The sequence below is a fragment of the Myotis daubentonii genome, chromosome 3 (genome assembly GCF_963259705.1).
Source record: "Myotis daubentonii chromosome 3, mMyoDau2.1, whole genome shotgun sequence".
Lineage (NCBI taxonomy): Eukaryota > Metazoa > Chordata > Mammalia > Chiroptera > Vespertilionidae > Myotis > Myotis daubentonii.
In genome coordinates this window covers 70,971,255-70,992,792 of record NC_081842.1, presented here as the reverse complement: position 1 = coordinate 70,992,792, position 21,538 = coordinate 70,971,255, and the positions used below count along the sequence as shown (strand labels likewise).

At 41.4% G+C, this 21,538-nt stretch overlaps 1 protein-coding gene, 1 non-coding gene and 1 pseudogene across 2 annotated transcripts; 1 reads left to right on the top strand and 2 right to left on the bottom strand.

The window, feature by feature from the left end:
• Positions 1-933: 933 nt before the first annotated feature.
• DPPA4 (developmental pluripotency associated 4) lies at positions 934-10,226 on the bottom strand. The gene is made up of 7 exons (XM_059686174.1): positions 10,203-10,226; positions 7,476-7,629; positions 5,527-5,687; positions 5,393-5,443; positions 4,481-4,772; positions 2,480-2,675; positions 934-997 (listed from the first exon to the last, which is right to left on the bottom strand). The coding sequence occupies exons 1-7, from the start codon at positions 10,224-10,226 to the stop codon at positions 934-936; spliced, it is 942 nt and encodes a 313-aa protein (XP_059542157.1).
• On the bottom strand, positions 9,238-9,341 carry LOC132232059 (U6 spliceosomal RNA). The gene has a single exon (XR_009452222.1). It is a non-coding gene; the product is annotated as a U6 spliceosomal RNA (small nuclear RNA).
• Positions 10,227-12,745: 2,519 nt separating the features above from the next.
• LOC132232114 (U6 spliceosomal RNA) lies at positions 12,746-12,846 on the top strand (annotated as a pseudogene).
• Positions 12,847-21,538: the final 8,692 nt, after the last annotated feature.

Genomic DNA, 21,538 nt, shown 5'->3' with positions numbered 1-21,538 from the left:
TAACTAAGCAATCTTAGTGATAGGATTTATGCAAAGAGAATTTTAAGTTTATTTTAGTGGGTTAGGGACAGGGAACTGTCTATAAACAGACCTGGAAAGCAAAGTAAAATTCCCAAATTAATAAAGAGAGGAAGGAAATAAAATAGAAACTTGAGCAATCCAATGTAAAAAGGGAAAAGTTAAAAAAAGAAAACAAAATAATATACATATACTAATAAGAAATAAAGTGTATATTATTTATTGCACTGAAACAAAATCATGCCTTTTGGCTTAATCCTCCCGAGTTAAGAACATTAACAATAATTTGCACACAACAAAGTTCCCGAAACAGCAGATGAATTACTTTACATATGGAATTTAAGCATACTAGATATTTATGACTCAGAAGTAACCTTGGTCATATTTAAAAAGCAAAAATATACACACCAGTTACAACTGGAAATGATACTGGCCCAAGTGCCCATGTTTTCATGCCAGAGACACACTACAGAAATCCCAAGTTAAGACAACTTCGCAAAATGTTTTGAATATTAAGAATGTTTTTTGGGAAGGGACACAATTCTGAGGCAGGAGTTTAGTGAAGGAGCACAGACAGCTGTTTCTCCACTCCCCCCATGAGGCTCAGTGCAGGCTCCCACCGTAAAGAACAGAAGTGGAGTCACTTCTGTTCAGACAGGTCATCGCTGGACGGTGTGAGTGACTTTTGCATCTTCACTGCAATGAATGATAGTTTGTGAAGTGCATGTCTATTTTAAAACATAGCTGTATCCCAGCAGACGAAGCAGCAGGCACTGTTGGTAGTCTGAGAGTAACATCTGCTCCCCACCGGTCTGGGCCCTGTGAGCAGGGAGCATGCAGCATGGAGGGTGTCAAGCAGCCCAGAGTTGCTGTCAGTGGCACCATGGAGTTGATTGTAGTCACCTTTCTACCATATTAATTACAATCGTAGCCGTACCCTTTTTCTTGGCAATGGAAGCTTCTCGCTAATACCTTATTCCTATAAAGCAAATGAAATGATCGTCATCTTTAAAAATCCAAACAAGAAATGTCAAGAAACCCAGTGCTGGAATGCCAGTAAAATTGTCCTTAAACTTTAGGATAGGGGTGGAAAGCACATGGCCAGGTCCCCTAGGAATGGCAACGTCAGCCAGTTATGTCTATCACTTTCCTGTTCTGTGCAGCCTTGGGCAGAAGAAGCGCCCCCCCCCCCCATTGTTTTTACCATTTCCCATGGCCCCAGTATGTCAGTAAAGCTATCCAACATGAATGACCTCAATTGTATTTAACTTCATTGGCACAGAATTGTGGCAGGAAGCAGGACAGCCAGAAGGGGAAAAGACAAGCGTACACTCCCTATGCCAGGTCCCAGGGGCTGCCACTCCTAGATGGTGAAGGGGGCATCTGGCCTGAGACGCCCCCTTCAGACTGCTATCCTCTACCAGCTGTGCTGGATCTCTGGTGTTCAGTAACCATGACACCAAAGCGGGGGGGGGGGGGGGGGGGGGAGGCACAGATCCTTAGGAGCCATGACTGGGCCGCACCAGAGGGATTCTTTTCTCCCCATCTTCCCTGTCCCTGATGAAAATTCCCTGTAAGTATCCCATTATGCCACTTCTCCATTTGTACTTTCAGAAAATATCTCCAATTGCAGTCTCTACTTCTTTCCTCCCCTGATTCAACCAACACCAAATTTTCTATATCCTTTACTGCTTTGAATCTCTTATATCATCTAAACAAGTACATTATGTGTACCCTAACCCTAACCCTAACCCATCACCTAGGGATGAGCTGCTTGACTCAACTCCTTGTCCTCCCCCCAACTGCAAGTGTATATTTTTCTTGTTTACTCATTTTTTTTTTTTACAATATCTTTAGATAGGCATTATCATGCATATATTGTAACAGAAAACGGAGGCTTATTTCCTGCAATATTCTGTCACAATGGAAAACGGAGGCTTATTTCCTGCAATATTCTGTCACAATGAACTACTTTCAATTCTATGTTGTCCTAAGTTCCTTCACAGCCCCGGCTCTGATCCCGACACTGAAAAATGACCTTACTGCTTTTCATCTAGTCAGTTCTTCCCTTACATTAATAAATAAATCTCTTTTTTTTTATGCCAGTCACCACATGGCATCAAATGTTTACAGATGTTTACAAACCAATCATCCCCATTCGACTGTAGGCTACTTAAAGGAAGATGGGGTTTTTTGGAGTCATTATTTCTGTGTAGTGCATATATATTTGTAATATAGTAATTATACATGTGTGTTTCTCTAAAATTGTGGATCTCCAAATAGACATAAATTTTTTTTCCTAGGAAAATACTAATGGGTGATAATTTTCTTGAAATTCTTTACTGATAACTTTTGTTTGAAATACAGGGCTAATTAAGATGAAGAAACATGCATCTCTCGTCTCCCTCAACTAAAACCCAAGGGCCCGCTTTTAGTTTGTAGAAAAGAACTAGGTAATTACCTATGAATGCATTTGGGGCACAGCATGTTATCCTCCAGGTGTGGGGGTGGAAAGTTGCAGGAAGGTATCAAGAAGAGTGCACACACTTGCCCCGGTTTCTCAGGGACCCAGGCTTGCCCAGCATAAAACTGTAGCTGAACCCAACTCTCTGTGTCTGCAGGGAGACTCTGTCCATGGACCACACACCACTTGTAACCTGGGGAAGGAAAAAGAGGTAAGTGTGAACAGAGCAAGACCAAATCATGTTCAAAAATTGCATCCTGGTCTTTGATTCTTTCTCAAGTGCTAGCTCTTGAGATATGAACCCTGGAATTCTAACTGGACCTGTTGTATCCTGTTCCCTTTAGAAAATAATGCAAAGTTACAAAAACTATAGTTGGAAGTGGTATAAGCTGCAAGTGGGTAGATGGTGGTGCTGGGGAGGCAAAACTTTACCTCTACAAATCTTAGGCTTTCAGCTGGGATTCTAAAAAGAAGACAGATTAATAAGAGAAAAACACTTTATTAATGCATGAAGTGCATGCCAGGTAGGAGAAAACACAACAAAACTGAACTCGAAATGGCGGCTTAGAATTCCATCTTGTATGACATCTTCTACAAAGAACAATATATTTGTGGAGAAATGACAGGACAAAGGAAAGCAGTTTTAGGCCCCAAAGGGTGGTGAACTGTGGGGAGGTAAATACATGGGAGGACAATAACGGAGTAAGGTTTGCTCACAGGTTCCTCTGGTACCATCTCTCAGTTGACAAGAGCGCATCTGGCAAAAGGAGAATTTATGTCGTCCTCCCTTTAGGCAGAAAAAGGGGAGGGTTTTTTTCTGAGTTTAATTGCCTTCACCTCAAAATAAATTTCTTTATGTCAGAGAGTTATATTTGTGGGTGACGCATTCTGGTTTCCTTCAACAGAAAGACTAGCCCCCCCCCCCCCCAAAAAAAAAAACTAGCCCAGAGAGGTCTGGAATGGCCTTCATGAAATAGGTCCAAGGTTGTGAATACTTCAATAGGCAGTTTAGTTTGTTGAGCTCACCAGTTTATGATCCTCCTTAATTATATCTTCTATTCTATAATTCTTAGCCCATTTTATGGTGTAAAAACTGGAAACAAGCTGCAACAATCTATCAGTGTTTTTCATTTAATGGATGTTAGAAGACCCGGGGCTTCAGCTCAGGCAGTTGATTTTAGAGCCTGCCCCTCTTTCTTTTTTAAAAAATCCTCACGGGAAGACATTTTTTTCCATTGATTTTTAGAGACAGTGGAGGAGAAAGGGAAAGAGAGAGAATTATCAGAAATATATTGATGTGAGAGGAACACATAAACTGGTTGCCTCCTGCACACCCTGACCATGGCCTGGGAGAAGCCTGCAACTGAGGTACATGCCCTTGACCAGAACCAAACCCAGGATCCTTTGGTCTGCAGGCTGACGCTCTATCCACTGAGCCAAAAAACAGTTATGCTCTAATTCCTTAAAGAGGAAATAAATTAATTCAAACAGATTGCCATCCCTTTGTGATGACACCAGTAATTTAGAGCAGTGGTTCTCAGAGTGGTGGTCCCCCGACTAGCATCCTCAGCAGTGCTGAGAAAATTGCCAGAAATGAACATTCTCAGGCCTTGAATCAGAAACTAGGGGTGATGGCAGAAATCATTAGCCCTTCAGGTCATTTAGATATGCCCTAAATTGAAATTGATATCAATTAAACTCCCTAGCCGGTTTGGCTCAGTGGGTAGAGCATAAGCCTGCAGACTGAAGGGTCTAAGTTCAATTCTGGTCAAGGGTATGTATCTTGGTTGCAGGCTTGATCCCCAGCCCTAGTCCAGGCACCAATTGATGTCTCTCTCACATCGATATTTCTCTCTGTTTGTCAGTCTGGCTCCCTTCCAGTCTCTGAAAAAAATGTCCTCAGGTGAGGATTAACAACAACAAAAAACCATTAAATAATAATATCAATTAAACTTATTTCCTCATCTGAACCAGAACCAGCTTTGATATGGGGCTTACCAGAGGCCTCCTGTGGCGACCTCACATTCTCCATCTTCCCAGACTTCCCAGTAGTGGCTGCAATTCTGCTCCAGGAGGCAAACACATCATCTGGGGTGGAAGTTGTCACGAAAATATTGTCCATTCCCTCCAGGAGAGCAGTAGCACCCCCATCAGGAGCAGGACCCCGCACCAGGGGACCAGTCAGTTCAGGAAGACCAAAGCTGTCCAGACTCATTTCCCCCTTTTGCATCTTCAATTTCCTTTGTGATAATGTCAATATCTTTGCCTCCTCTGGTTTGATAGGAATCTCCTACAAGTAGAATTGGAGAGATGAAAGTGTTATCAGAAGTGCAGCCTCACCCAGTTGGTGTGGCTTAGTGGTTGAGCATTGACCTATGAACCAGGAGGTCATGGTTCAATTGCTGGTCAGGGCACATGCCCAGGTTGTGGGTTCGATCCCCAATTGGGGGGCATGCAGGAGGCAGCCAATCAATGATTCTCTCTCATCATTGATGTTTCTATCTCCCGCTCCCTTATTGTCTGAAATAAAATAAAATAAATGCAGCCTCACCCAGGCTAGTGTGTCTTACAAGGTTGATGGTTCAATTCCTGGTCAGGGCATGTACCCAGGTTTCAAGTTTGATCCCTGGTTGGGGCACGTGCAGGAGGCAACAGTTTGATACTTCTCTCTCTCTCTCTCTCCAACCAATAAAAACATATCAAAAAAAGAAAAGAAAAGAAGTGCAGCATCATTTTTATTATTCTTTGCAGAGTTAGTGAAAACTGAGGACAGGGATGTTGTGCCTTTTTAGGAGTGGAGGGGGAAAGAAGGGCTAGGGCAATTCTTTTACTACTTATTCATACTAAAATAGGTAATTAGGGATGAGAACTGAAGCTTCCATTCTACCAAATTTCTTACAAATTACTCACCTTTTGATTAGGGTAAGCATATGCACGCAGCCTATTATATGTTTCCCATTTCTAAGACAAGAGAAAAATGAGTTAATAATTAGATCAAGGTTCCCACGCTTCCTTCCAGCCGCACGAACAGCCTGGGCCCTCACCTGGCCACTGGTGCTCAGCTTTAATTGCTGGCACCAAGCCCTCACGACGTCTCGGTGAATCAGGTTAACTGGTGGCAAGTGAAGGGGCAGCGGAGGAATCGGTATCTTCTTGTGAATTCTTACTCTTTTATTTTCCTGTGCCATCTTTTGTGGACAAGAAGCTGAAGGAGAATGGGATAAAATTATTAATAATTAACTCTTACGTGACGCTTTAAAATGTCAAAAGTAGAGTCACTTTTAGTTATCATAGTACAGTCCCCAGTGTACAGTTAAATGATTTACCCAAGACCACAAAACCTCAAAGGCACAGACCTCACACCTAAGACTTAATACTTCTGAGTTCCCCAGTTTTTAATTCCTAAAACTCCCCACTCCTCACACACACTTGTGAGCTCCTTAACCCACAGATTCCAAGGAGGTTGCTTAGAGATCGTCCTTCCAATCCAGGGAAATGAGGGAAGTTTTAGACCTGCGATCATAAATATGCAGTGATGCCCTGTCCTCTCGCAAAACAGTAAACCATTCAGCAAAGTGCAGCACAACCCCTGTTACCCACACATCTGCCGGCCCACCCCATCAGGGCAGCACTGCTGTCCTGGCACACAGGCCTCCTCTCCTGCTGCACCCCGCACACACCATTTAGGAAAAGACTTACAGAACACAGCTTCAGAACAGACACAATTATATCTACACTAATAATCACCAGCATTTATTGAGTCCACGTTACTCGCTGGGTATAGTTTGGAAGTTTTACCCAATCATTATGTGTAAATTACAACTGAACTTCCACCCCTGACTCAGCCTAGCAGATATTATCCTCGATTTTTAAAATAGGAAGTGGAGTTTCAAGAATGTTATTTTTTTTAAATCCTCACCCGAGGATATATTTCCACTGATTTTTAGACAGAGTGGGGGAGGATGAGAGGAGAGAGACAGAGAAACATCGATGTGAGAGAGACACATCGATTGGTTGCCTCCCGCACGTACCCCAATCAGGGCTGGGAGCCTGCAACCGAAGAATGTGCCCTTGACCGGAATTGAATCCGGGACCCTTCAGCCTGCAGGCTGACGCTCTATCCACTGAGCCAAACTGGCCAGGGTGAATTTCAAGAATGTAATTTCAAACCTGCATCGGTCTGCCCCAGGTCATTGCACATCGAGGTCCTTAACTCCAAGCAGCTAGTTAAAACAAAAATTTTAATTTCCATGGCCGAAAGTCTTTTTTTAAAGAAAGGTTTCATTGAGCCAGAAATGCTAGCTAAAAAAGAGACAGGTCTTGGTACATGAAGTCCAAACCACCAGCAGCTTGGCTAGGTGGAAAAGACAAACATGTCCATCGACTTGGGAGTTTACAAGTGTTTTTATACATTAAGAAGCAGGGAGGGGGAAGAAAGGTGTACAGCCACTTGCAAGAATTTACATTAGCCATCGGCAAGGCACGGGGGTGGGAGAGAGTGAAGTGGGGCCAGGACTGGGATAGGCCTAGAGTCAGAAAGCCCACACGTAAAGACACAGCGGTGGCTTGTGGAGTGTGATGATGCTTGGCTAAAATAATCTGTGGAAATACGACCGGGAATTTAATCCAAGCTCCAACCAGACAGAATGTGAGCAGTCCTTTCTTAGCTGGCCTCTGGACATCAACAGACCCACAGTTCTGTCTCTCGCTCCCACTCGGGCGGCTGTAATTGAGGACATCTCAGAATTTTCTCCTAGTCAGAGTGGAAGCAAAATGATCATTAGAACCAAATGTACTGTGGGAGTTTGGAGACAGGAAATAATAAGTTTTAAGAGGTGACTGAAAGAAGGCTTCAGGGAGGTGAGCGTTAAGCCAGGCTTCCAAGGAAGCATATGGCTTGCAGAGTAGAGGACAAACATACATTTCCTTTTCCAGAAAAGTTCTTCAGGCTTAAACCAAGGAAATGGGATTTGAGGGGCTGTGCACCTCTTACCTTTGTCATCTTTCTTAGATCTCTTCCGTTTGGTCTCCACCCCTGAGGTTCTTTGTTCAGTTGGTTCGCCAGCAGCCCCATGTTTCTGTTCAGTTGGTACTGGCTGGGATTTTGAAGCTTTTTGCCGCTCCCCTGACTTCTTTGGGGACGTCTGCTGGGGATAGAAGAGCCAGCCAGTCATTCCTCTGGCGTCTGACCCACCACATCACATTATCTGCCTTAAGGTCATCCACACCCAAGACACCAAGACCGTCACTGAAGGTCATTGAACTCCGCTGGCAGTGTGTATTCTCTGGGTATCATCTTAATGCTCAGGTTTATGTTTAAGGCAGCAAAACAATGACGGAGAAATGCGAGAAGGCCAATTTGAATGTATGAGAAAAGACACAAAATATAGATACAAATAAAATAGAGAAAATTATGCTCTGCTTTGGAGGAAGCCCTTATGTCACCCACATTATCCTTATGTCTCACCGGGAACATTTCCACCCCCTGCCCACCCCATTACTTTATTCTTGACCTCTTCCAAAAAAATGTTTCCCATAGAGATGCTATACATCCATTATTGTTCTTAGCAGGAAAATATCAAGATAATCAAATGCCCTTAATACAACATATCAGCCTATTTTCCATTTCAGTATTTTTTTTCTACTACTCTCCATTGCCCCAAGTTTCAGCCTCAGCATTCCTTTCCTTCCCAGCACAGTTACTTTGACCTAAAGAGATTTCCCTATCCTAGCCCGTTTGGCTCAGTGGATAGAGTGTCGGCCTACAGACCAAAGGGTCCCAGGTTCGATTCCAGACTCCTCCCAGGCCCAGGCTCTGGTTGGGGTACGTGTAGGAGGCAACCAATGGATGTGTTTCCTTCACATCAGATATGTCTGCCTTTCCCTCTCTCTAAAAAAATCAATGGAAAAAGATCCTTGGGTGAGGATTAAAAAAAAAAAAAAAAAGAACTGATAAATAAAAATAAAGAGATTTCCCTCAGCTCCATCCCCACCCATTTCTATTTACATTTTAAAACTTACTCTTTTGGACTCTCACTTCCAGTTTCAATTCACCTGGTAATCCTTTTTAGCCTTTACAGACCATGGCAAATCTACATTATTTCCTCATTCCACCACTTGTCAGTTGCAATTTTACATTTGCTTGTTATTTGATCAGTGCTTGTTGCGCCATTTGATTGTAAGCCCCACCAGGGTAGAATTTCTTTACTTTTCATTATAGGCACTCGATACGCATTGGTTAATTGAATCAAAAGAAACAAGAGAACAGTGGGGATGATAATGTTGGGTGATACGGAGGAAGAAAAACTGACCTCTGTTGAGCCTGTATCTTATACCAGGTATTGATAACTAAGGTTATAAAATTAAGGGCACACAGTATTTTAGATAAAATTAAATCTAAGGTCAATTTGCTCCCAAATCTAAAGCCTTTCTATCATCCATCCAGGTGGGAGTACTGGACAAATTAACATTTGTATGGCATTTTTACAACTCTATAGCAGTTTAACATTCATATTCAAATGTTACATTTGCAAAGCTCTTTCACAAAATACTGGGCCTCACAAAAATCTTAAAATTAAGAGGGCAAAAATGACCCGGTTCTAGGAAGAGATCCCAAGAGTGATCGATCAGGTTTCTTGGCAGAGTTGTTCAATTCTTCTGTACTGAAAGAAACCAAACTTTGGCCACCCTGAGGCTGCCTTTTTGGGATATTGATTTTAAGCTGTTTATTAAGAAACAAGTCTCAGAAAGAACTTACATATATGGAACACTTCACGAATTTGTGTGTCATCTTTGCGCAGGGATCATGCTAATCTCTGTATCATTCCAATTTTAGTATATGTGCTGCCAAAGCAAGCACCGGCAAGAACCTTTGACCCCCTCAGCCCCAAGAGCTTCAGACAGAGAAACTGCTTCATGGAGATCTCCCTCCCCCCTCCCCCCACCACACACCCTTTTCTATTTTGTCCAAAATGGCAATGTTACCTCACCGCCTTCGGGAATTTTCACACCCAAGTGAATTCCCCGTGCGCATGTATTAAAACTTTATTTTCTCCTGTTAATCTGTCTCCACTAATTTGATTAGCCCAGCCAGAAGAACTTAGAAGGTAGGAGGGAAAATTTAATATATTTTTTAGCCCCCACAGTACTAACCTCAAAGCCTCTCCACCTTTAGTTTCTGTCTGCAGTGCTCACCAGTATGTATGGCTTCTAATTATGTCTTGGCTTGAACAACCCCAGGCAAAGACCAGCTCAGACACAGCACCTTTGGTTTAGGCTAGGATCTCATTTTTCTCCCAGCCTTAGTCAACCGCCTCTTTCTAAAGTCTTTTCCTCACCGCTCTTTTTCTTCCATTACCATTTCCTTCTAGCCCTGATACCTGATTATTTCGACAGGATAAAGCATCTCTTTAAAACCAAAAACAGCCAACTCATTTCTTATTTATTTCCTCACTCCAACATAGCAGGCTTCAATCATATCTAGGATTTCCTTTCCCCCCTCCCTCTCCCTGCCCCAGGCACCTTACCATCAGCTTCCACACTCTCCTTTACCTCTAGAACTTGTTTGCTAAACCCATTTCTTCTAGGAATTACTTTTTCTACCTCTGTAATTTACCCAATAAATGTTCTTACCAAAAAAATAAATAAATAAAAGAATTAATGCACTGATAGTGAGAGTGTAACACAAAAAGACAAAACAAAGCCACTAAAATATCCTTACCTTCTTGCCTTTTGCATTTTCCATACTCAGAAAAGAATTCAAGGCTGACGAAGAAAACGTTTTTACTGCTGAAATGGCCCCTGGCCCAAGATTGCTTTCAAAAGTCTCCTCCTACTTCCTGCCAACCAAAGGAACTCCTTCCTCCTTCCTTTTTCTCCCTCCCCCACAATTTGTGAATGCTACCTGTGTTTTTATTTATGAGGGAACCGTGGTATGAATGGATTAATACCATTCCTGGCCTTTTTTTTTTTTTTTTTTTTTGGTGAGCTTTTTAACATAATTATCTAAGGTGTGGCTCAGGAGATCTTGGGAAGTTAAAACTTCAGAAAAATTCCAAGGGAAAAACAAAAGGAGACTTCTGAACCATAGGAGTGAAGGGGTTTAAAGCCAGAACTTGCAGAAACAGTTGAATTTCAGGGCCAGATTGGTGGCTTGAAGAAAGCAAAAAAAGGTTTCATGTACTACATAACATCTTTCTTTTTAAAAATAAATATATTCTTATTGATTTCAGAGAGGAAGGGAGAGGGAGCGAGAGATAGAAACATCAACGATGAGAGAGAATCATTGATCAGCTGCCTCTTGCATGCCCCCTACTGGGGAATCAAGCCTGCAACCCGCGCATGTGCCCTTAACCAGAATCAAACCCAGGAAACTTCAGTCTGCAGGCCTACGCTCTATCCACTGAGCCAAACCAGCTAAGGCAACATCTTCTTTCTTAAGGAAGTTACTAAACAATTAAAACTCCATCTTTTCAGTCATCCCATGGAAAGGTGGCAGGTTCCATTCCTGGTCAGAGCACATACCCATGTTTTGGGTTGGATCCCTGGTTGGGGCACATACAGGAGGCAATTGATGGATGTTTCTTGCATCAATGGATCTCCCTCTCTCTCTCCCTTCCTCTCCCTAAAATACATATCTTCAGGTGAGAATTTTAAAAACACACACAAAAACCTCCAGCTTCCCCTCTGTACTAATGATAACTAACACCTTCCCATCTGTCAGCAACTAATAGTTTTAAAAGTTCAATAAGCATTTAAAATTCATTAAGTCTAGGTCAGCCTGATTCTACTGCTTGAGGTCTTAACCTATTGACTCCCAAACAAGAATTCTTTCCTTACAAAAAGTTTGAAAATGGCCTCCTCAGATCACTCCTCACTGCTACACTGTCAGGGATTAAGGATACGCGAAGGCCGGGATGGCATGGCTCAGTGGTTTAGCGTTGACCTATGAACCAGGAGGTCCTGGTTCAATTCCTGCTCAAGGCACATTCCCAAGTTTCTGGCTCGACCCCTAGTGTGGGGCATGGAGGAGGCAGCCAATCAATGATTCTCTCTCATCATTGATGCTTCTATCTCTCTTCCTCTCTGAAATCAATAAAAATATTTTTTTTTAAAAAAAGGATAAGTGGACATTTCCTATGTTCAGAACAAGTGACTGTTGGGTTTCAAACCTTCCCTTGTCAGATTACAAAGCTTGTTTTGTTCCTTTGTTTTGTTTTCCTATATCTCATTGCTTGCCCTAAAATGATGAAGAAGAGATATTTTTTTACCCAGATGGAAGTGATAATCTACTCACAGTATAGAAATATGTGAACATAGGAAATAAGTAAATGGGAGTTAGGAGTAGAGAAGGAAGTGTAGGTGTGAACTGAGCAAGCCCCAAAGTACCAAAGAGGAAAGCAAGAGTCTAGAATCTAGACTCTAGATCAAGCATTCAAGCTCTTGGCCCACGGGCCGCATGCGGCCCACAACAAATATTTTTGCAGCCCAGCCAATATAACGGTACTAGTATGTAAAAAACGTTTTAATAAAAATTTTGTGACCTAATTTTTACAATAATCTGTTACACATAATTATTAATAACGAACAACGTTTGCTAATGACTGGTTACTATAATTGTATTGCATTCATTTCCCTTACGCGCAGGCACACCATTTCTCTCCACTAATACTAGCAGCAAATGTGTTAGCAGCTGATTGCCATGTTATTAGTCTTGTACTGCCTTGTTTGATGTGCGCAACAGGAAATATATCACTTTCAAAGAACAAGAAAAATAGGTTTACTTGTGTTATGCTTGCTTATTAATTTGTGCAGTTATTCAGTGTCTGGTAAGTTAATGTTCAAGAAAAGATATTAATTTATATTAAAATGTTCTATTATTTTATGTTAATGATTACTCATATATTTCAGCCCTTTGTATTCAGCATGTCTCTATCGAAATAAACCTACGTTTCTATGAAAATTGACGCTTTTGTTTTTTTATGGCCCACATAAACTTAAACCTTGTTTATTTGGCCCAAGTTAGCCTTTGAGTTTGACATGCTTGGGGTACATGCGCAGGTACATGCGCAGGTTCTGTGCTCAATCTCCAGTAAGTGGCATGCAGGAGGCAGCTAATCAATGATTCTCTCTCATCATTGATGTTGCTATATCTCTCTCCCTCTTCCTTCATCTCTGAAATCAATAATAATAATAATAATAATAATAATAATAATAATAAATTTAAAAATAAAGTTGCAGAAAGGTTTGTGAAAGTTATAGAAGGTTTGTAAAGAGAAATGTTAAAAGAAAGTTATGTAGATACAGAGATTAGCAAGTCCCTGTGCAAGGATGACACCCAAATTTGTGAAGTGTTCATATTTTTTTTTTTTTAAAGAAAGTTATATAAATGACACAGGCCAATAAGCCAGGACAAGCAGAATAGGGAAACTGAGGTAGTTAAACAGCAGTTTTCAGCCATCTAGAAAATCTAGATGCCAAGTAGTCCACAGCCATCTAGTAAATCCTACCTTCCCTAAACCAAGGACACTTGAGTAAGATTTGTACTATTCCTCCCTAGCCAGAGGGTAAAAGCTTAAATCTACTTACTCAGGGAGACAGAGAGCAGAAATCCAATTAATGCCATTTGTCAACCTCATCCAAGGACAAATGAAGTTAAGATAGCAAACCTCATGCCCAGCAGGCATGGGGCATGGCTCTTGGTTGGGCATGGACCTATGAAACAGGAAGTCACGGTTTGATTCCCGGTTCAGAGCACATGCCTGGGTTGCAGGCTTTCTTATCATTGATGTTTCTATCTCTCCCTCTCCGTCTCTGAAATATATATGATCTTAAAAAAGAAAAAAAGAAAGCAAGAGAATATATTTTGCCATAGCTTGTTTGGGTCAGTGGATAGAATGTCAGCCATGGACTGAAGGGTCCTAGGTTCAATTCTGGTCAAGGGCATGTATCTTGGTTGCAGACTCAATCCCTGATTGGTTGGGGTGTGTGCGGGAGGCAACAAATCATTGTGTCTATCTCACATAGATGTTTTTCTCTCTGTGTTTCCCCCCTCCCTCCCACTCTCTCTAAAAATCAATGAAAAAATATTCTCGAATGAGAATTTAAGGAGAGAGAGAGAATAAATCTCATCTCATTTTGGTATATTAGACTACAACCCTCCAAACTAATATCTCTTCCCTTCCACCAGAACATTTCTCATAATTCTTGTTCTAGCTTTTGCCCCAGTAATACTAAAATTTGTAAAAACAGTTTGTCTCCACCAGGTTACCAGGAACCAGCCCTACTTGTACTCAGGAAACACCATCTCTAGACACCATAACAACCTCCTTTTGAGCCCAGACCTCCTGACCCCCCCACCCCCCAAAAAAGCAAAAATGATGGGCCAGATATAAAAAGCTCTGGATGCCTAGAAAGGGGGAAAACTGGGAAAACAAGCATCCTAATCAAACACTGTAATTAATGATTTGGCATGTGCTAGAGATTTTTTTTTCTACATCCCTTCTTTTTTTTTTTTAATATATTTTTATTGATTTTTTACAGAGAGGAAGGGAGAGGGATAGAGAGTTAGAAACATTGATGAGAGAGATCGATCAGCTGCCTCCTGCACGCCCCCCACTGGGGATGTGCCCGCAACCAAGGTACATGCCCTTGACCGGAATCGAACCCGGGACCCTTCAGTCCGCAGGCCGACGCTCTATCCACTGAGCCAAACCGGTTCGGCTTGAGTTATTTTTTTATTGTAGTTGATTACTAACTTCATGCCATTGTAATCTGAAAAGATGCTTGGTATGATATCAATCTTCTTGAATTTGTATAGACTTTTGTGTCCTAACATGTGAACTATCTATGAGAATGTTCCATGTGTGCTTGAGAAGAATGTATATTTTGTTGCTTTGGGTTGAAATGTTCTGTAAATATCAGTTAGATCCATCTGATCTAGTGTGTCATTTAAAGCCTCTCTTTCTTTGTTGAGTTTTTGTCTGGAATATCTATCCAGTGATATCAGTGGTATGTTAAAATCCTCTGCTATGACTGTATTGCTGTCAATCCTCCTTAAAGAGAGGAACAATAATGAGAATTCTTGATTGGCTGCCTCCTGTATGCCCCACACTGGGGATTGAGCCCACAATCCAGGCATATGCCCTGACTGGACATCTGTGACCCTCTGGTTCATAAGTTAACACTCAACTACTGAGCCATGCCATTGGGCTTTCTTTGGGTTTATCTTGATTGGGACTCTCTGTGCCTCTTGAATTTGTCTGATATCTTTCATCAACAGGTGGGGGAAGTATTCTGTCACTATTTCTTCAAACAGGTTCTCTGTTCCTTGCTCACATTCTTCCCCTTCTGATATTCCTATGATACAGATGTTGTTATGCTTCATGTTGTCCCAGAGCTCTCTTATACTATTGTTCTACTTTTTAACTTATTTCTATTTGCTGTCCTAATTGGGTATTTATTTCTACCTTGTCTTCCAAATCACTAATTTGATCCTCTGCCGCATCCAATCTACTTTTAATTCTTTGCAGTGAGTTTTTGATGTCTGATATATTATTCTTTATTTCTGTCTGGTTCTTGTTCATGGTTTCTATTTCCTTTTTTATGCTGTTTTAGTTTTCACTGTGTTCCTTATAATTTGTATTAAGTTCCTTAAGCATCTTTATAACTATTACTTTGAACTCTATATCTGATAGGTTGGTTGGCTCCATTTCATGTAGTTTTGTATTTTTTTTTCCTGGAGATTCCTCATCTTTCATTTTTTTTTTTTTTTGTCTCCCCATTTTATTTATTTATTTTTTAAAGATTTACTTTTTTTAAAAATATATATTTTATTGATTTTTTACAGAGAGGAAGGGAGAGAGATAGAGAGTTAGAAACATCGATGAGAGAGAAACATCGATCAGCTGCCTCCTGCACATCTCCTCCTGGGGATGTGCCCGCAACCCAGGTACATGTCCTTGACCGGAATCGAACCTGGGACCTTTCAGTCCACAGGCCGACGCTCTATCCACTGAGCCAAACCGGTTTCGGCTGTCTCCCCATTTTAGAAGTCTCTTTGTATTTTTTCTGTGTATTAGATAGAACTTTTATGCCTCCCTGTCTTTGTGGGGCAGCCTTATGTAGAAAGTGTCTTGAGGGGTTCAGTGATACAGTCTCTTTGTTTTCATGAGCTGGATGCTCTAGAAATGCCCGTTGTGTGTGTTATTTTGGCTCTACTGTTGATGTCCCGTTCATGGGAGGGATCTCCTCTCTGACTTGCTGACAATGAGGCTCAACCCCAACCTCATCTTGCCAGCTGTTATATACATGCTTACAGAGCAGAACAAGACACAGCAGGACCAAACAAAAAAAAACACAAAAATAAAGTCATGCAAAGCAAAAACAGGTCCTTCCATGATGTCTCAAAAGGTTAGAGAACCTTCTTTTTCACTGCTGCATAGTATACCATGGTGTAAGTGTACCACAGCTTTTTTATCCACACATCTACTGGTGGGCACTTGGGATGTTTCCAGATCTCAGCTATTATATATTGTGTTAGTATGAACAGAGGGGTTCATACATTCTTTCTGATTGATGTTTTGGATTTTTTTAGGATATATTCCTAGAAGTGGGATCACTGGGTTAAATAGCAGTTCTATATTTAATTTTCTGATGATCTGGAGAGAATTATGCTAAGCAAAATAAGCCCATTAGAGTCCTGGCTCTTTTGACTCAGTGGATGGAGCATTGACCTGCGAACTGAAGGGTCCCAGCTTTAATTCAGGTTAGGGGCATGTGCCTGGGTTGTGGGCTCAGTCCCCAATGTGGGCATGTGGGAGGTAGCTGATCAATGATTCTCTCTCATCATTGATGTTTCTTTCTCTCTCTCCCTCTGCCTTCCTCTTTGGAATCAATAAAAAATATTTTTTAAAAAATAAGCCAGTCAGAGAAAGACAAGTATCACACGATCTCACTCATACCTGGAATCTAATGAACAAAATACACTGATGAACAAAATATATCCAAAGATAGAAGCATAGAACAAATTGTGGAATCTCAGAGAGGAGGTAAGGGAGGGTGGATGGGTGGGAAGAGATCAATCAAAGAACTTGTATGGCCGAAACCGGTTTGGCTCAGTGGATAGAGCGTCGGCCTGTGGACTGAAGGGTCCCAGGTTCGATTCCAGTCAAGGGCATGTACCTTGGTTGCGGGCATATCCCCAGTAGGAGATGTGCAGGAGGCAGCTGATCGATGTTTCTCTCTCATCGATGTTTCTAACTCTCTATCTCTCTCCCTTCCTCTCTGTAAAAAATCAATAAAATATATTAAAAAAAAAAAAAAAGAACTTGTATGCATAACCCATGGATACAGACAATAGGGTGTTGAAGGCCTGGGGCTGGGGATGGGGGCAGGCTAGAAAAGGTCAATGGGGGAACCAGGAACATATGAGATACTTTCAATAATAAAGATTTAATTAAAAAAATACAAAGCGGAGAACCAAGATGGCGGCATAGGTTAACGCCGGAGTTTGCTGCTTTGAACAACTACTTCAAAAGTGAAACCAAAAAACGGAAGGGACATCACCCAGAACCACAGGAACGCTGGCTGAGTGGAAGTCCTACAACTAGGAGGAAAGAGAAACGCACACGGACACTCAGAGGAGGCGCAGTGCTGAAGTCAAATTCTGAGGTGCGGAGTGCGCGGAGCAGGCTGGCGGCGGAGGGCGCGGTTGTTGTTTTCAATCGGGAGGGAGTCGCAGACTCTGAGCACCAAATCCGGGCGAGTCTTTAGGGACCCAGACTCAAACGGGAGAAGCGGGACTGTCTGGCTTCGGTCAGATCGAGTGCAGCTTTCTCTCCCAGCTTTGCAGCGGGTGCTGGGACTCAGAGAGGCAGAGCCCCTGGGGACAGGACTGAGAGCCGCCATAACTGCTCTCTCCGGCCCACCCTGTTGATCCTGTGCGACCCGCCCCGCCCAAGCCCTGCACAGAGGCATTTGCCGGATAGCCTCAGGCAAAGGCATTTGCCGGATAGCCTCAGGCAAAGGCTAGATTAGCACCTCCCTAGAGGACAGAAGTTCTCTCACTGCTGACACAGCTGATTCTCATAGCCACTTGGCCTGGAGGTCAAACCCTCCCTGGAATTAGCTACAGCAATCAAGATTTATCTATAAGACTGCGAACAAAGACCACTAGGGGGTGCACCAAGGAAGCATAACAAAATGCGGAGACAAAGAAACAGGACAAAATTGTCAATGGAAGAAATAGAGTTCAGAACCACACTTTTAAGGTCTCTCAAGAACTGTTTAGAAGCTGCCGATAAACTTAATGAGATCTACACGAAAACTAATAAGACCCTCGATCTTATATTGGGGAACCAACTAGAAATTAAGCACACACGGACTGAAATAACGAATATTATACAGACGCCCGACAGCAGACCAGAGGAGCGCAAGAATCAAGTCAATGATTTGAAATGCGAGGAAGCAAAAAACATCCAACCGGAAAAGCGAAATGAAAAAAGAATCCAAAAATGCGAGGATAGTGTAAGGAGCCTCTGGGACAGCTTCAAGCGTACCAACATCAGAATTATAGGGGTGCCAGAAGATGAGAGAGAGCAAGATATTGAAAACCTATTTGAAGAAATAATGACAGAAAACTTCCCCCACCTGGTTAAAGAAATGGACTTACAGGTCCAAGAAGCTCGGAGAACCCCAAACAAAAGGAATCCAAAGAGGACCACACCAAGACACATCATAATTAAAATGCCAAGAGCAAAAGATAAAGAGAGAATCTTAAAAACAGCAAGAGAAAGAAACTCAGTTACCTACAAGGGAATACCCATACGGCTGTCAGCTGATTTCTCAACAGAAACTTTGCAGGCCAGGAGGGAGTGGCAAGAAATATTCAAAGTGATGAATACCAAGAACCTACAACCAAGATTACTTTATCCAGCAAAGCTATCATTCAGAATTGAAGGTCAGATAAAGAGCTTCACAGATAAGGAAAAGCTAAAGGAGTTCATCACCACCAAACCAGGATTATATGAAATGCTGAAAGGTATCCTTTAAGAAGAGGAAGAGGAAGAAAAAGGTAAAGATACAAATTATGAACAACAAATATGCATCTATCAACAAGTGAATCTAAGAATCAAGTGAATAAATAGTCTGATGAACAGAATGAACTGTTGATTATAATAGAATCAGGGACATAGAAAGGGAATGGACTGACTATTCTTGGGGGGGGGGGGGGAGGGTTGTGGGAGATGTGGGAAGAGACTGGACAAAAATCGTGCACCTATGGATGAGGACAGTGGGTGGGGAGTGAGGGCGGAGGGTGGGGCGGGAACTGGGAGGAGGGGAGTTATGGGGGGGAAAAAAAGGAACAAATGTAATAATCTGAACAATAAATATTTAATTAAAAAAAAATACAAAGCAACAACAACAGGAAAAACTAAGAAGGAAAAAGAAGAGAAAGCAAAGCAAAACAAACAAACAAAAAAAGATAAAAAGAATATTAAAAGGCACAAGTCCACAAGACCAAAGACTGAGAGAGGATATAAAAAAGGGGGGAGGAGAAAAAGAAAAATGGCAATATGGAAACAAGAAGGAAGCTAAGAGAACTAGTATAGAAAGAAGAAAGAAAAGAAAACATAAAATAATTGAAATAATAATAATGAATTTGAAACATAGTGATAATGGATATATTACAATATAGATAGTTAATAGTAAAATGGAAATGAAAGAGAAAAATAAAATAAGAAAAATAATAACAATAAAAAGAGACAAAAAGATAATAGAATCAAAGGAAAGATAAATTAGAGGTGTGCAAGAAAAAAGGAGAAGCCCTAACCAGTTTGGCTCAGTGAATAGAGTGTCGGCCTGCAGACTGAAGGGTCCCAGGTTCAATTACGGTCAAGGGCATGTACCTTGGTTGCAGGCACATCCCCAGTAGGGGGTGTGCAGGAAGCAGCTGATCAATGATTCTCTCTCATCATTGATGTTTCTATCTCTCTCTCCTTTTCCCTTCCTCTCTGAAATCAATAAAGAAATATATATTTTTAAAAAAGTTCCTAAAGAAAAAAGATTAAGAGGAAGAGACAAATACTTATTTTACACTGATGGGTATAGGGCAGTTATTTTCAGATCATCCTTTGTGGTTACTTTAGGTCTCTGAGTTTGTAATGCCTGCTATGCTGGCTTCCTCTGAGCTTGTCAGGTTTAGCAGGTGGTCCCTCTTTTGTCCACAACCCCTAATTTTCTTTACTAGTTGTGTGACCTTGAGCAAGTTATCTAACATCTTTACGTCTCTCCCTTTCCTCAACCATAAAATGGAGAAGATAAAAACAATAGCCCTTACTCAGAGAGTTGTGGGAGAGACAGTGTCTGGAAACAATGGAGTCTGGAGCTGTCTGGAAACAATGGAGTCTGGAGCAGTACAGGTTGGGTAAATGGTAGATGTTTCTATTATTAGTGTTGGAGAGGAAGACATTTGTGATGTAGAGTAATTCTTCCGGGTTTTCTTTCTTCTTTGTTTTTGTGCATATTTTCTCTTTTAAAAAAAGTTTTAATTGAATAAAATAAGCTGAGTTAATGAAGCATTTGATTGTTTACCTGGAGGCAATGAGTCTTCCAAAGTCATTAATCTGCATTTACAGAAGACAAAACAGGACCATATCATACATAACCACTGTTTTCCTATTTGATAGAATGGAGAGATTTGGTGGGAGCTGTGGATGTAGAGCTGGATGGAGCAGTTGAATCTCTCTGCACTGTGTATTCCTAGAAGTGATGGGTCAAAAGCTAGGCTTACTAAAAATTTACATATAGTTCAATTCATAGCCAGGATGATTTTACCAATTTATAACACTGTATGGGAACACCTCTTTCTCCACATCTATTGGTATTTAAACATGTACACTGGAATTCGACACACCTAATTTATAATAATCTACCTATTAGGTATCTCTTATAGTGGGAAATAATTACTCTCTATGGGGTAGTTTAATAAATTGGTTAGAGTAAACCTAGAAGTGAGGTGGGCCCTCAGGTGAGTTTATAACTTTGGTGAAAAAGGGAAAAATTTGAGGTTGATGGTAGACATGATATCATGAAAGAAAAAAACAACAAATCACCCTGGTCCAGTGTGGCTCAGAGGTTGGAGTTATACCCTATACACCAGAAGGTGGTGGGTTTGATTCCCAGTTAGGGCAGGGTTACGGGTTCCATCCCTAATCCACTTTTTTTTTTCTCTGCCTCTCACTTTTTCTAAGATCAATAAACAAACAAAAACACCTGTTTTTTTAAAAAATATATATTTTATTGATTTTTTACAGAGAGGAAAGGAGAGGGATAGAGAGTTAGAAACATCAATGAGAGAGAAACACCGATCAGCTGCCTCCTGCACACTCCCTACTGGGGATGTGCCCACATCCAAGGTACATGCCCTTGACCGGAATCGAACCTGGGACTCTTCAGTCCACAAGTCAACACTCTATCCACTGAGCCAAACCGGTTAGGGCTGGTTGATTCTTTTTAAAAAAATATATTTTTATTGATTTCATAGAGGAAGGGAGAGAAAGAAACACAGGTGATGAGATAGAATCATTGATCAGCTGCCTCCTGCATGCCCCACACTAGGGATCAAGCCCTAAACCCGGGCATGTGCCCTTGGATAGTAATCAAACCTGGGAACCTTCAGTCTGCAGGCCGATGCTCTACCCACTGAGCCAAATCAGCTAGGGCTTGGTTTATTCTTGTATGTGTTCTGACCAGAGATTGAACCGAACCTTGGCATATCTGGACGATGCTCTGTCCAATTGAGCTACTTGACCAGGGCCAAACCTGTGTTTTTATAAACTGTTTCCCAACTTTCCTCCTTCCTCCCATCAGGTGTTAGGCAAGAATGATAAAAAGGTGGTTTGGGGGAGAAAAAAGAAAAAAAAAAAAAGGTGATTCTGGTCCTTAATTATTTCATAGTAGGAGAGATTCCAAAATGTGATCAAACATTGTCATTGAATTACACTGCTAGTTTCCTTAGGCATTTACTTTATTTATTTATTTATTTATTTATTCATA